Genomic DNA, 13,802 nt, shown 5'->3' on the forward strand with positions numbered 1-13,802 from the left:
ATGGAGGCTCGGTGCACCATAAAAAAAATGAGGCTCTCAAATATGAATGTATTACTGTATTAATTTGTGTCGAGGTTTGTATTGAATTTCATCTATAAAGCTTGTAAATTCGTTGATTAAAACCGGATTCACGGTTCCGCCGCCCGTAGTTACCCATGGCCTTAGACGTCTTTATATATGTTTACAACGTTCTTAACTACTTGAATATGTAGCTTATAAAGTATTTTCTTAATTTTAAAATTATTAATAAATTAGCTAAAAAAATTAGCTGATATTTCTTATTTGGTAAAATGAGAAAAAATTAAATGAAAATGTAGCATTTGTTATCCACACATGCAACATTTTACTATTCAAGATAGTTGAAAATGTATTTTTTTTTTAGTTTTAACTTTTAACTATCTTCACAGTTGAAAAAAATAAGCTAACTCCGCCACTGTCCCGTATTTTTGAACACTCGAGCAAAATGTGAGCAAAAATAAGATACTACCAAACACTTACACCTGTATTTTTAATTAATATTTTTTGAATTTATTTTAAATACCACTAATGTAATATTTTAATGTATTAATAAATGTAACCATATACTACTAATTTGGCCTAGTGCTTTCGTCCTCCCATACTCTAATATACAACACAAATGATAAAGAAAGACAGTTTTACAGGCAACTTATCCTAAATTCAAAGTATTATTTAATTAAAAATAATTTAGGATAAGTTATTTTTTGTAGTTCCGTTTTAAGCTCACAATAATTAACAAGTATTAATTAGGAATGCAGGAGTTAAACCTTGAAGCTTGCAGAAATGCAGGAGTTGAGAGGTCCCGGGTTCGACTCCCAGCTGGGGCGATGATCACTTGGCCACTGCAGCTCCGAAAGGGGTGGCTTACATGGTCCATGTGGTGGTGCGGGAATGCATGGGCCCGGGGGGATTCAACCCCTCGTCATAAAAAAAAAAAAAAAAAATTATAATTAACAAGTATTAATTAGGAATATATTATACAATCTTTGATTTCATTGTATATTTAATACTTTACTTGTACACAATTCTAGGGCTACATATTAGGGTTTAGGCCATGTTTTAATCTCTCGTAATTTATATATATAATATATATACTAGTATAGATCCCGCGCAAATGCGCGGTTTTTTAGATAGATATATTTGAGAATTTAACGATTTTACCACTGTAATAACTCAATTTGAAATTTAATTATGAAATTTACTTTTAGATAGAGATATCAGAGAATTTAAAATTTTTACCACTATAATAACTCCATTTGAAATTTAATTAAAAAATATATTATTAAGAGGTAGAAAAGAGGAGATTCAACACTTATACTTCCCATAAGATTAACTTTATTTTAAAAAAAATATTGTTATTGTATCATTATGTTCACTAAAGGCGTAATATAAACGTGAAGGAATGACATTGAAAATACAATTAGATAAAGAATAAAAAAATATTTTACATCACAAATCGGGATATGTGTTGTAATAATTAATAAATATATTTATGTATATGTTAAATTAAAAAATTAAAAAAATTAACCAAAGTTTAAATGTTCACATAGTATGGAGCAGAGATAGATATTAAGGTAAACGGTAAGAAAATGTATATTATTCGTAAGTTTCTCCTTTTAGAAGTAAAAAACAAAAACAATCTATGAATACTCTCAACTTGTAATACGTTTGTTTCAAAAGACAGAATAATAAAATTAATTAGAACGTATTTACTAAAAAAATGTTCGTGGCCATCATGTTTAGTTTCAAAAAACAATAATAATAAAATATTTCTATCACATCGTACCTATGATTAGTGCAATTTCATTTATGTAACAAAATTAAAAAATTGTTCAATATGTTTATACCAATTGAAAAAATATTAATAAAATTATCTATTGCATAGAATAGTTACCTCAGTTGAAGATATGATATAATTTATAATGAAGCATATTTATAGGAAGTCATTTAGGCGGGAAAATTTTAAGAAACTTTTATTCTTTTAGTATAAGGGGGATGCCCATTGTGAGTTAATATTACTTATACAATTCTTAATATAATTTAATCTTTCCGATCTCATAATCTCTCTATTCGATCTATCAACAAGATGTTAATGATATTTCCAACTATATATATCGACATAAATACGTGTATCTAATATCTAACTAATATGTGGTATTGTATCCTTAGACCCCATGCCTCTTACGCCCTTACATATCCTTGATTTACTTGTCACGCCTCGCTTCTCCGAGTAATTATTGAAAGATAAGGACGTGACATAGCTGCACCTACAGGCTACAGGAGCAAAGTGGGCACGTTTGATCTTTTTCCTTCCATGTGGTATTGTAAATTTGTGTCCTTTGGCCCCGCTCTATATTTGAACTAGCAAAAGAAACCGAATTTGAAAAATCGATCGAAAACATCTGAATGCATAATCGATCGAATACCCGATATGAGTAGTGTGAATAGTACCCGAACCCCAATTCGAATTACTATCGGTCGGGTTTGAGATAGGTTTTTGCCTAGTTTGGCTCCTAAATTCGTTATCGGGTCGACTTTTTCTGATTATTTAACTAGTTGGAGTTGATACGCGGATCAAGGCGGTGGTGCACATTCGATTACATGGCAACCTGAATAATGTTTTAAAAGACTATGCGATAGTTTTACAATGTATTAATAACGTAAAAACGTGATTTTGGCTCATTAAACGACATTATAAAGTATTATTGATTGATTAACAGCCTTACAATGAGAGAGGAAGTGATGAATGTCAAGGATTGTTAGTAAGTCTTCTTGGAAGGTTGTGTGGAGCATACGAATCAAAAATAGTTTCAGAATGCAACGTTTAGTATCGAAAGAATTTTTTGCATGAACCTTGTACTCCGTAGCTCATAATTAGAGATTTCAAGGCAAGATTATGTAATTGTTAATATATGACGAAGAACAAGTACTTTTGTCAACTATTTGTTTGTTTCGGTAAATAACCATATTCCGAACACATTAAAACAGTAGTTTGAAAATACAAAATTTAAATGAGCCTCAAAATATCGGGCGCATCATAGGACATTCATGTATTTTTAACATAAAATGATTATTGTTAATTATAAAATAATCACTTTTCATCGGTCACATTATAAAATGATTGTGAAGCATAATTCGCATGTATAAAAAGCTAAGGTGTACGGAAATGTCGCAAATTTTGACATTTCTCACGCTTAATAAACGAATAGTCAATACATAAGCCTTGTTCTTTTGGACTGGAAGTCATCACTTAATTTAAGTTCACTTCAGATTCTATATGTTAAGTTAAGTTAAGTTCAGATCATATCATATAAGTTCAGTTCAGATCATATAAGTTCAGTTCAGTTCAGATCCTATAAGTTCAGTTCAGTTCAGATCCTATAAGTTTAGTTCAGATCCTATAAATTCAGTTTAGAAAATTTATATACAAAGTATTATTTTTAAAAACTGACGCAAAAATATTTGACTTTATTAATGATTCGCTACATATATACATTATTATTTTTAAAACAAAATTATCACTCTTCTCATTATTTTTAATCGTAATGTAACCATAGTATAATGTATGAACTAACCAATGTATATAAAACGAAAAAATGTTATTATCTTAGCTTGTGTTTTAGACTATATTTTCTTACCAGTGTTCTCTCTTTGTTGTCCGCTAATTTCTTATAAAAGTTTGCGTTTATTATAATAATAATAATAATAATAATAATAATAATAATAAAAGTTGCGGTTTTATAAAAAAAATAAAAAAAAATAATAATAAAAATAACAAGAAGAACAAGAACAAGAACAATGATAATAATAACAATAACAAGAACAATAAGAAACAACAACAACAATAATAATAATAATAGCCTGGAGCGCATTGTCATTGCGTGCGGGCCTTATTTTGGAGACTGGCAGTGGCGCCTTGCTCCTTGCCCTTTCATTTTGGGGGGCTTGGTGTCTATGTTGTTGGGGATGTTCATCATTATGCCTTCCTGGCCTCCCGTTTGCAGTCTGCTGGGTTGTAGGCTAAGCTTCTCTGCCCTTCTGGCACCTGGACCTACCTTTGATAGTATCATGCGACTGTTTACTGAGACTATAGGTTCTGATCTTTTGAGTAACCCGAGCGAGATCGCTGCTCCAAAACTTATGAAGATTGGCAGACATATATTTCACGAAGGTTGCTGCTGCTGCAGAATCTGAGTTCTCTTAGCTATCGACAGGGTATTCCTTTGTTTTCTGTTCCTGGACCCTGTTCTGCTTGTTCGCGAGTCTTTGATGGGGATATCTACGGAGATCATGCCATGTCGTGTGCTGGTACTGTTGGTATCAAGCATCGACATAACCTTGTTCGCGACACCCTTTCTGACATCTGCTTCCGCTCTGGGATCTCTATTGGTAAGGAGGTGGATATTGGTTTGATCGATGGGCATGATAGGCCCCTGCATCCGGCGGATCTTTTGCTTTATTCTTGGGACAGGGGACGACATGTGTGTGTGGATTTGACTGGATCGTCTCCTTTGACGCAGTCCGGGATGTCTGGCTTTATACCCGGACGCGTGGTAGTTGATGCGGCTCAGCGCAAATGTGCCAAGTATCAGAGCTTGTGTGAGGCAGTTGGCTATGGGTTCTTACCTTTTTCTTTCTCTTCTTTGGGGGAGTTGGGGACAGATGTTGTTGCCTTACTCAAGTGGATTCAGAAATTTTCTATGCCCCATGATGCTGGTGCTCGCGCTGCTGCTTTTATTTTTACTAGACTTAGTTTTGCTATTGCTAAGGGAGTGGGCGCAATCTCGGTTGCCACCAATTTCTTGTAAACTTTTGATTGTTTAATAAAAGTTTGCGTTTTTTTTACTACTACTACTACTACTACTACTACTAATAATAATAATAATAATAATAATAATAATAATAATAATAATAATAATAATAATATTTAAGTTAAATTAAGGAAAAATTACAAATAACCACCACGTATTTACGCTTTTTTACAAATTACCACCTTGTATTTGCGTTTTTACAAATAACCCTCAGACTTTCACGTATACTCCCCAATCACCACCGTATTTTATTTCCGAGCATAGTTTTTCTTATTTTTCGCCTCGTTAAATTACGACTTGCTCATATTGCCCAAATTACCCTCCAGTACTACAACATTAATTACACACATATACATTTTGTTTGTTTCCTCCAAAATCAAGAACCCTAATTAAATCCCCAAATTCCTTATCTCTTCCCCAATTCTTTCGATTATTGACAATTCATTCTCTCTCCCTAATCATTCAATCCCTCAATTCTTAACCCTAATTCATTATCTCTCCTTAAATTATATTCATAAATAGATTAAATGCAAGTGCCTCCAAATATACAAGCTGCAGAAATCTAAGAGGAACATCATACCGTGAACGATGTGAAACAATAGATTCCCAATATATACTCCAGAATTCACTATGCCACTGATTTAATTGATTTCCCCTCTCAAAAAAAAAAGTTGATGATAAAATGGGAAAATGTAAGGTGTGTTCATTCATTTCAACAAATACAGTCAAAACAAATTATACTCTAAATAACTCAAACGTGTTTTGCAGGCTTGTATGCTTTAGGGAAAAAGAGAATGAATTACGGTTAGGGGTTGAGAGAGTGAATGATTTAAGGAGAGATAATGAGTTTTCAATAATTGATTGAATTGAGGAAGATTTAAGGAATTTGGGATTTAATTAGGGTTCTTGAATTTAGAGGAAAAAAAAACAAAATGTATATGTGTGTAATTCGGGTTGTAGTACTCGAGGGTAATTTGGGCAATATGAGCAAGTCGTCATTTAACGAGACGGAAAATAAGAAAAAAAATGCTCGAGTTTAAAATACGGTGGTAATTGGGGAGTATACGTGAAAGTCTGGAGGTTATTTGTAAAAACGCAAATACAAGGTGGTAATTTGTAAAAAGGCGCAAATACGTGGTGGTTATTTGTAATTTTTCCTTAAATTAATTTAAGTTAATTTAAGTAAATTTAAATTCAGATCGTGTAAGTTCAGTTCAGATCCTATAAGTTGATTCGATTCGAGATCCAATAAGTTGATTCGATTCGGATCTTATAAGTTGATTCGATTCGGATCGTGTAAGTTCGATTCGAGATCCTATAAGTTGATTCGATTCGAGATCAAATCGTTTACCCAAAAACAGGGGCCATAGTTACATAATGAAGAATAATAGGACCATTTTAGTGTGAGGGGTTGAAGTGGTTGGGGGGATGGTGAGTTGGTGGCCGACGAGGTCTATTGTGATTTGTGAGTATATATTATCAATAATTTTATTTTATTTTTTTAAAATGTACTCTAATCTAGTATTTATCAAAAATTATAGAAGTTAAAAGTCATACTATTAAAATCTTGTGAAATGCTTTATTTTTTTTACAATTCTTGTTTAAGGTTAAAGTAACCGTTTTAAGCTTAAGAGTTAAGAGTTAAGACACATTAAATATGCTAGATGAGACAAAAGTAAAATTAGATATTTTTCGTATTTTTTTTTTTAAGTTGGGATTGAAAATTAGAGTGGTGATTAGTAGCAAAACTATTCACAAATCCATTCTAATTTTTGGAAAAGTTGATGAACATTAACCAAACATAGCGAGAAAATAAATCAAACAAATTTCATAATACATTCATTCCATCTTAATTCAAAAGAAGTATTTTCCTATCGATAATCAAGTCGTAAATGAAAATGAGTTAAATGATATAGAATCACCCAAAACCTCAAATATGTCCATAAATGAAAATGACTCAAATCAAGAAACACAATATGCTGGTGAAAATGATAATTAATCGTCATCTGTGAATATACCCATAGTTATATTTATATTGATTCTAGCAACAAGTACGTTAAAAAAGATATATTTATATTTTAATGCAGAAATTAAATTCAAGTAAAAATTACAAAAACAACATATATTTTAATTTTAATGCAGAAATTAAATTCTGGTAAAAATTACAAATACTATGGATAGACATAATTTACAAAAATGAATGGATAATAACAACTTATTGATATCGACATAATTTACCTACTTCCTACCAAATTTTCAACTCATATTTGTCCAATTTTGTGTGCTAAATTTGATTAATTGATCATTTTATGGCTAATTATGAGTAACCAAATGTCATGTTTAATTTGGGGAAATATAGCAAATCACCCCTATAAGTTTGATACTATGTGTAATTCAACCCTTTAACTTATAAATGTAGCAAATAGGCCCTATAAATTTCTCTTAATGTGCAATTCACCACATATCTTATTTTTAATAATAAAATTAATGAAATTTACTAAATTAAATATATTTACTATTATTAAAGGTCAAAATTATTGATCAAATATTAATCCTAAAATTCCTAATTATTAGAAAGCATGTTCAATTTTACTTTTTTTGTATTTTGGTGAAAACATATTCAATATGAGAATTTTTATTTTTTTTAGTCAAATTGCAATGAAAAGTTACATTCCCGAATTTTTTTTATCTTAAATTTTTTTTCACATTTTTGTTGAATATATATTGTATTTAATTTTTAGTAGATATTTTAAAATAATTTTTATAATAGAAAATAAAAGGCTTTAGTTAAAAAAAATGGTAGAAAAATTGATTTGAGCTTAATTGTACATTTTAGGAAACTTATCGGGGGTAATTTGCTACAAGCGAAACTCAAGGGGTTAAATTTCACATAGTAGATAAGTTATGGGGGATAATTTGCTACATCCCCAATTTGATTTGCTACTCCCTTCGTTTCGGTCAATTGTTATCTATTGCTTTTGCACAAAGATTAAGGAAATAAGTATGAACGAATTTAGGCCACACATATCGCATAACCCCACATGCAGTGAAATGTGATCCACAAAAGGTTGCCAAAATTGGAAATAGATAAGAATTCAATGATATACCCCAAAATGGAAATAGATAACTATTGACTGGGACGGGGGAGTATGTTTTAGTCTCCAGGGAAGTAGATGGAACTCTAAGCCATCAAGACAAGAAAAAAGGAGACTTGGAAAACACATGATTAATGGAATGTTGGTGTTGTTATTAGACATTACATAAGATAGCAAGAAACAAATGCAAGTTTTTTAGCAAAGAATACAAAAACAAGATCAAATATAGGTTATTCTCGGACGACGGCATACAAATTAAGCAAGCAAGGCTCTATTCGAGTTCACTTCTTCGAGCCCATAAAAAGACCCCATCGCTGCTCACCCGATGCACTCCTCATCAGCTTGGCCTTCCAACCACCAACTATATCGTCATAATCATTCTGTAGATAATTGAGAAGAACAGAAAAGCTCACCAATGGTATCACATGCTAAATAATTTCGAATACAATGGAGAAAAAGAAAGGCGAGTATAGTCCGAACCTCAGAGAATTCCTTAACGAAGCCATCCTTGTCATTCTCGATAGCATCAAGTTCTCTTTTCAGGACTTGGATGAACTAAACGCAACCAGTAACAAAAACTATCAGCTGTTTTCACATAAGACCGCTCTCAGGAGACTAATTGATACTCATTTCTTTGGTTCGAGACTCATTTAGCATCAAAATTACGCTAGAGTAGTCAGTAGACGGCTTTCTTTCAGGAAGAAGAAAAAAAAAGTTATGAGCAAAGTGAAATATTAACCTGATCTGTCCGGTCCTCGGCAATGACATCGTCAAACCCAGCATCTTTAAGCATCTGGTGGAATATAAACCAGGCAACCTATGGTTATTACTCGTAATATCAAGAAGTTGAGGGGTACTAACAAAAATAAAGAAGCGGTTGAGCTTGCCTGGCCATATGCTTGCACATCATGGAGATCATAACCCCTCTGCTTGATATACATTGCAAATTCAGGAGAAGGTTGACCACTATTCTTGCAATAGTCACTAATCAGAAGTTTGCCTCCGGGCTTCAACCAATCATAAAACGACTTGAACAACGCAGGTTTGTCCTGAAATAAGTGACACGCCTAAATTAATTTACCTGAATTTCATAAAAATTTACTCGAGGGGGAGGTCCATTGTGAAATCTCCAACGGTTTGGTCATGGTGAAGAAAAAGTCAAAATTTTGGGTAACAAAAAACCATCTTATGGTTGAAAAAACCTTCTAAAATAGTTTAAATCGAGAGTAAAGTACGTTCACAAAAGCATTGTACCTGGATATGCAGAATTGTATCACGGCTGTAGATAACATCAAAACTTTGCGTAGGATAAGTTTTCTTAGTACAATCTGCCACTTCAAACTCAACCGCACATCTAAGACCAATAGCGCGCTCAAGTGCAAAAGAAATCATATTTATGGAGAGATCAACGCCAACAACATCAACGTCAAAGTTCTCAGCCATGTAGAAATCACCTCCGCCTATGCCGCAACCTACATCCAAGACTTTCTGGCCAGGCTTCAAGTCAAGTTTTGAAACAAACTCCTTAGTTGTTTCTGCAAAAGAGGTCATTTATGCTGTAATTTATCAGAGAAGTAAAAGCCATAATTCATCAACTACTCCCTCCATGCAAAAGAGATCATTTATGTTGTCTCCCAGGTAAAATTTATTTTCTTTTTTGCGGCATTATTTAACTCATTTGGGTTTGTTACTTTATTTTAGCTCTCAGGAGACTAATTGACTAGCTTAGTCAGGCATTTCAAACTTAAACAAAGTCGTCGATCAAAAATGAAGCTCATTAGTTACGGTATTTGGTCTGCATATCATGGCTTGGTTCTTCATACAGTAACATTATTTTAAAAAAACAAGTCGGTCTTGCCTTCAATTGCTACATACAAAATATGAGGGCAATTTAGCATTGAAATTAGGAGCAAAGACCAAATGCCTACCAAGTCCCCCGGTGCTCACAAAACCAGGGCCAAATACACGCTCATAACGCAGAATGCTACTGCACTTGTACTGGCTAGTATCCAAGAACTGCTGAAAGCCCTTATCTCCCTCCGAATCAACTTTTTGCCACAACCAGCAAATCTGCAGTCAGAAGACACAGCTCCTGTGTCAGGAATTCTAGTTTGGCGATTGTGATCAGAAAACTATCAAACTGAAAACAAGCAGAAGGGATATGAAGACCTGATTTTGATTCTTCTTGTTTCTGACATAAGCTCCGATGCATTTGCAGCCAATTAGGGAGAGCTCATAAAAGTTTTCAGAAGCATCTTTTGTATGGCATTCTTTGAAGACCTGCATCATTTATGATTGTATTAATTAAATTCAAATACACAGATGCCGAAGCATTTTATGCACAAAGTCGAAGAAAAATGATAAGAGGTTCTTTATTTGTAACACCCAACGCCAACTACAAAATCTACAAAGAGAGAGTCTTTGGTTTGAATCTTTTGACACGACCCACAAATTGGAAACGGCATCATCTTCCGTGTAATCGGCCCAATTACTTAAATCAGATCTTAACCAAAAGAAGCAGCTTATCCACCGTCGGGTGATGATGTCAATTATTTAGAGCTGAATTTTGAAAAAATAGTTTTGTTGCAAAATGTTCAGCATAACATTTTCATAAACGGTCAACCCTAACCTAACTCGCATTGAGTACCTAACCAATATGTTTAATCCTCTTCTCAGCAGTATGCCATATTTCATGTCTCTCCACTGAGATGAAATGCATCACAACTAAAATTGAAACAGAACAAAATCTGATTATAACAATTGAAGCACAACCTTTGTGTAGAACCTTGGTTCACGGTAGTGCGTAGGATTGTTTTTACGCTTGTGATCTCCAGACTGATGAAAACAAGACTCCCTGAAAAAAATGAATCCACCTGGTTTCAACCAAGTCAGCATCCTTTCAGCCAGGTTTTCAACCTGCAAGCCCAAAAGACGAATACAAGCCATTAAGCAAATTAATTACAAGAGAGCATGTTACAAAGGAACACAACGTACCTAGCAAACGGTAAGACGCCCAATGTCGCCCATCTTAGTTTTAAGAGGTAGGGTAAAGATGTGAGCCTAACGCACACAAGGGGCACTGTTTTCGCAAAAACAAATCTATTCTTTAATATAAAAATTTTGTGCAACAATACCCTCTTTCATAGATTTCAAAACGGCTAACTGACAAGAACTAAAACATAGGCATGGGCCAAAGGGAAAGGAGTGAATAAAAATAACATTGAATTCGCACAGTAGTGTGCCATGTAGGCTTGTAGCTGTGCCATCTGCACAAGATTCACCAAAGCGGCCTTAGGCATTTCACCTCATTGGTTTATTTATGAAGTAAAGAAATGTTTTATTTACAATGTGATTGTATGATGCTTCCTCGAGAACATTAAATTCAACTCAATTAGCAAAGCAAGCAGTGAAAGCACAGTTTAAAACACTAAGCAGGGATAAATATTGGTACCTCATTGTCAGAAAGATACATGAGTAACCAGTTCGAGAATATTATGTCTACAGAGTTTGGTGAAATGTTGAGGCTGGGAGATGTAACGTCAGCGCACATAAACTTCACATTTTTGTGATGTCCATTTACCCTTTCATTCTGCAATCAACATGTACACGACCATATATTTGTAACTGCCAGTGTAAAAGAGTTTATACACACTTAACTGAAGATTAAAGCGCACTCATGAAAAAAGTAAGTCACCTTCTTTATAGCACTATCAATAAAATCCAGAGCTATAACCTGACCAGCCTTCATGGCCAATTCACCAGTAAATCGACCAATACCAGCGCCAAGTTCTAGGACTGACTTCCCTTCACACGATGGAAGCAGAGAAAGTATCTGTGCCAGAAAAACAAATAAAAATAAACAGAGTAAAAACAAGATATTCATCAACCAACATAGGCATTATCATTCTTCACAGTTACAGTATGAGCGTTGAGCGTGCATATACATGTGCGCATATGAAAGGTCTCGCAAATTTGTCGAGAATGACAATGCAATAGCCTCGCAAATAACTACTGATTCAGTTTGTGAAATATTATGAATCAACTAAAGGTAAGTGTAAAACAGCAGCAGCAAAACAACAATTGAGTAGCAATAGCAAGACTTGACTCCAGCCCTACTGCAATTTTGGAATAGCCTCAATTCACTTAATTATCGCAAAAAGACGACAACCAGAGAACACTAAGAAAATGGCAAGAACCCTACGCAAAAATTTCTCCGCGTTCTTCCCATTTTTCTCAGATTCCTGTTATTTTGAAAAGTGACAAGAACCCGATGCAAAACTAGTGTGAGTTTTAACTATACATAATCCAACCAAGGTCAGCTAGGTGATCATTCATACCTAGACGAGTCAATATTTACAGATTCACGGCTATAAAAGACTGGTCTTTTACTAGTCTAGTATGTTATTTACATCATACATTTTGTATCCGAGATCCCAAGATTAGATCTAACTTGTATTGGATTGATCTCCTTGTAACCTAGATTGATCTAATCCAAAATATACCCAACCCGCATTTTAACCCGATCCACCAACATCCCTTTGATAATGTATCTTCATCGTATCACTCACATATTCAAATGAAAGACATCCAATCTCATATAAGCATATACTCCCTCCGTCCTGGTCAATTGTTGTCCTTTGGTTTTGACACAAAGGCCAAGGAAAGATAAGGGGGCTAATTATAAGATGACAAGTGGACCAAATTGATTGTCAAATGCAATCCTAAAATAGAAATGACAACAATTGACTGAGACACCCAAAATAAAATAGGACAACAAATGACCGAACGGAGGGAGTAACACTCTCATTTCATGTCATTCAACACATCTAATTCACCTTACACCTCTAAACAAAAAAAGGACAAACATATCCGTTTAAGATTGAAACGGATCAAAAAAAGACATTTTTAAAAAGGCACAAAGATTATAAGAATAAATAAACCTCAGGACGCTCTTGTTTATCAAGATCAGCAGCTTGTGAATCAAGCATCATCGATTCCACAGTCAAATCAGTCGTATGTTCAATCCAATATTTCTTCATCATTTCTCTTTCTCCCATCATCCTTCAAATCACATTACAATACATTACATTTCATCATTTTATAATCATCACAAACAAATACAAATAGATCTTTCTATAAACTTCGAAAAAGCGCCCCTGCTAACAACCCATTTCATTTTTAACATTGTTTAAATCGATTGTGAGTGTCGTTTTAACTTTAAAATGATAGTTTGAATCAATAGAACAACAACATTACCTTAAAATTAAATAAAAATTCTTGATGCAAAAAAAAAAAATGAAGAAATGGAGGAACTAAGATCCTTCAATGGCGAGACGAGAACGAGAGAAAGTTCGGGATCTAGAGTTGGAAGTTTTTCCTCTCTGATGCATGAAATTTGGATCTACAAAATCTGCAGAAAATTAGTTAATTTTGAATGATTTTATGAGATTGGATGAATGGACGACGTTTTGTTTTTATAAGGTTAGATGATTGCGAGTGAGTAGGTGACTGATATGTGGTGATTTTTAAGTTGATAGATCCCGAATATTTGGTAGCATGAAAATTACATATTTCAGGTAAATCATCCGATAATGACAGATTTGAAGTCTACTGGTCATAAATACTTCAAATTGCTTTGAAGAAGTCTTGAATCTGGGGCTCCTATGAATATCACTCGAGTTTTAACTACTACCTCCACTCTTGTGCAACCCGATAACTTATTAGTATGATCAAATTGACATTTTCATCATTCTTTTTACCTTAAAGCTTATACTTACTAGGTAAGAATAACTTGAACATTGAATTACTGGTCCAAAATTGAAAGATCTAAACTCAACCCGGACTTACAAATAACCCAATAATGAACGACATAAAGCTG

General features: G+C 33.6%; 1 protein-coding gene across 1 annotated transcript; it reads right to left on the reverse strand.

Annotated features, from left to right (window-relative positions):
* Positions 1-8,037: 8,037 nt before the first annotated feature.
* On the reverse strand, positions 8,038-13,427 carry LOC141610594 (phosphoethanolamine N-methyltransferase-like). Its single transcript, XM_074428761.1, has 12 exons — positions 13,181-13,427; positions 12,865-12,985; positions 11,619-11,756; positions 11,376-11,513; positions 10,697-10,840; positions 10,094-10,204; positions 9,853-9,994; positions 9,179-9,459; positions 8,812-8,973; positions 8,664-8,717; positions 8,405-8,479; positions 8,038-8,304 (listed from the first exon to the last, which is right to left on the reverse strand). Exons 2-12 carry the CDS (start codon positions 12,982-12,984, stop codon positions 8,206-8,208), a joined length of 1,464 nt encoding a protein of 487 aa, XP_074284862.1. The 5' UTR covers position 12,985; positions 13,181-13,427; the 3' UTR covers positions 8,038-8,205.
* Between the last annotated feature and the right edge of the window lie 375 nt (positions 13,428-13,802).

This window comes from Silene latifolia, chromosome 11 (assembly GCF_048544455.1).
Source record: "Silene latifolia isolate original U9 population chromosome 11, ASM4854445v1, whole genome shotgun sequence".
Taxonomy (NCBI): domain Eukaryota; kingdom Viridiplantae; phylum Streptophyta; class Magnoliopsida; order Caryophyllales; family Caryophyllaceae; genus Silene; species Silene latifolia.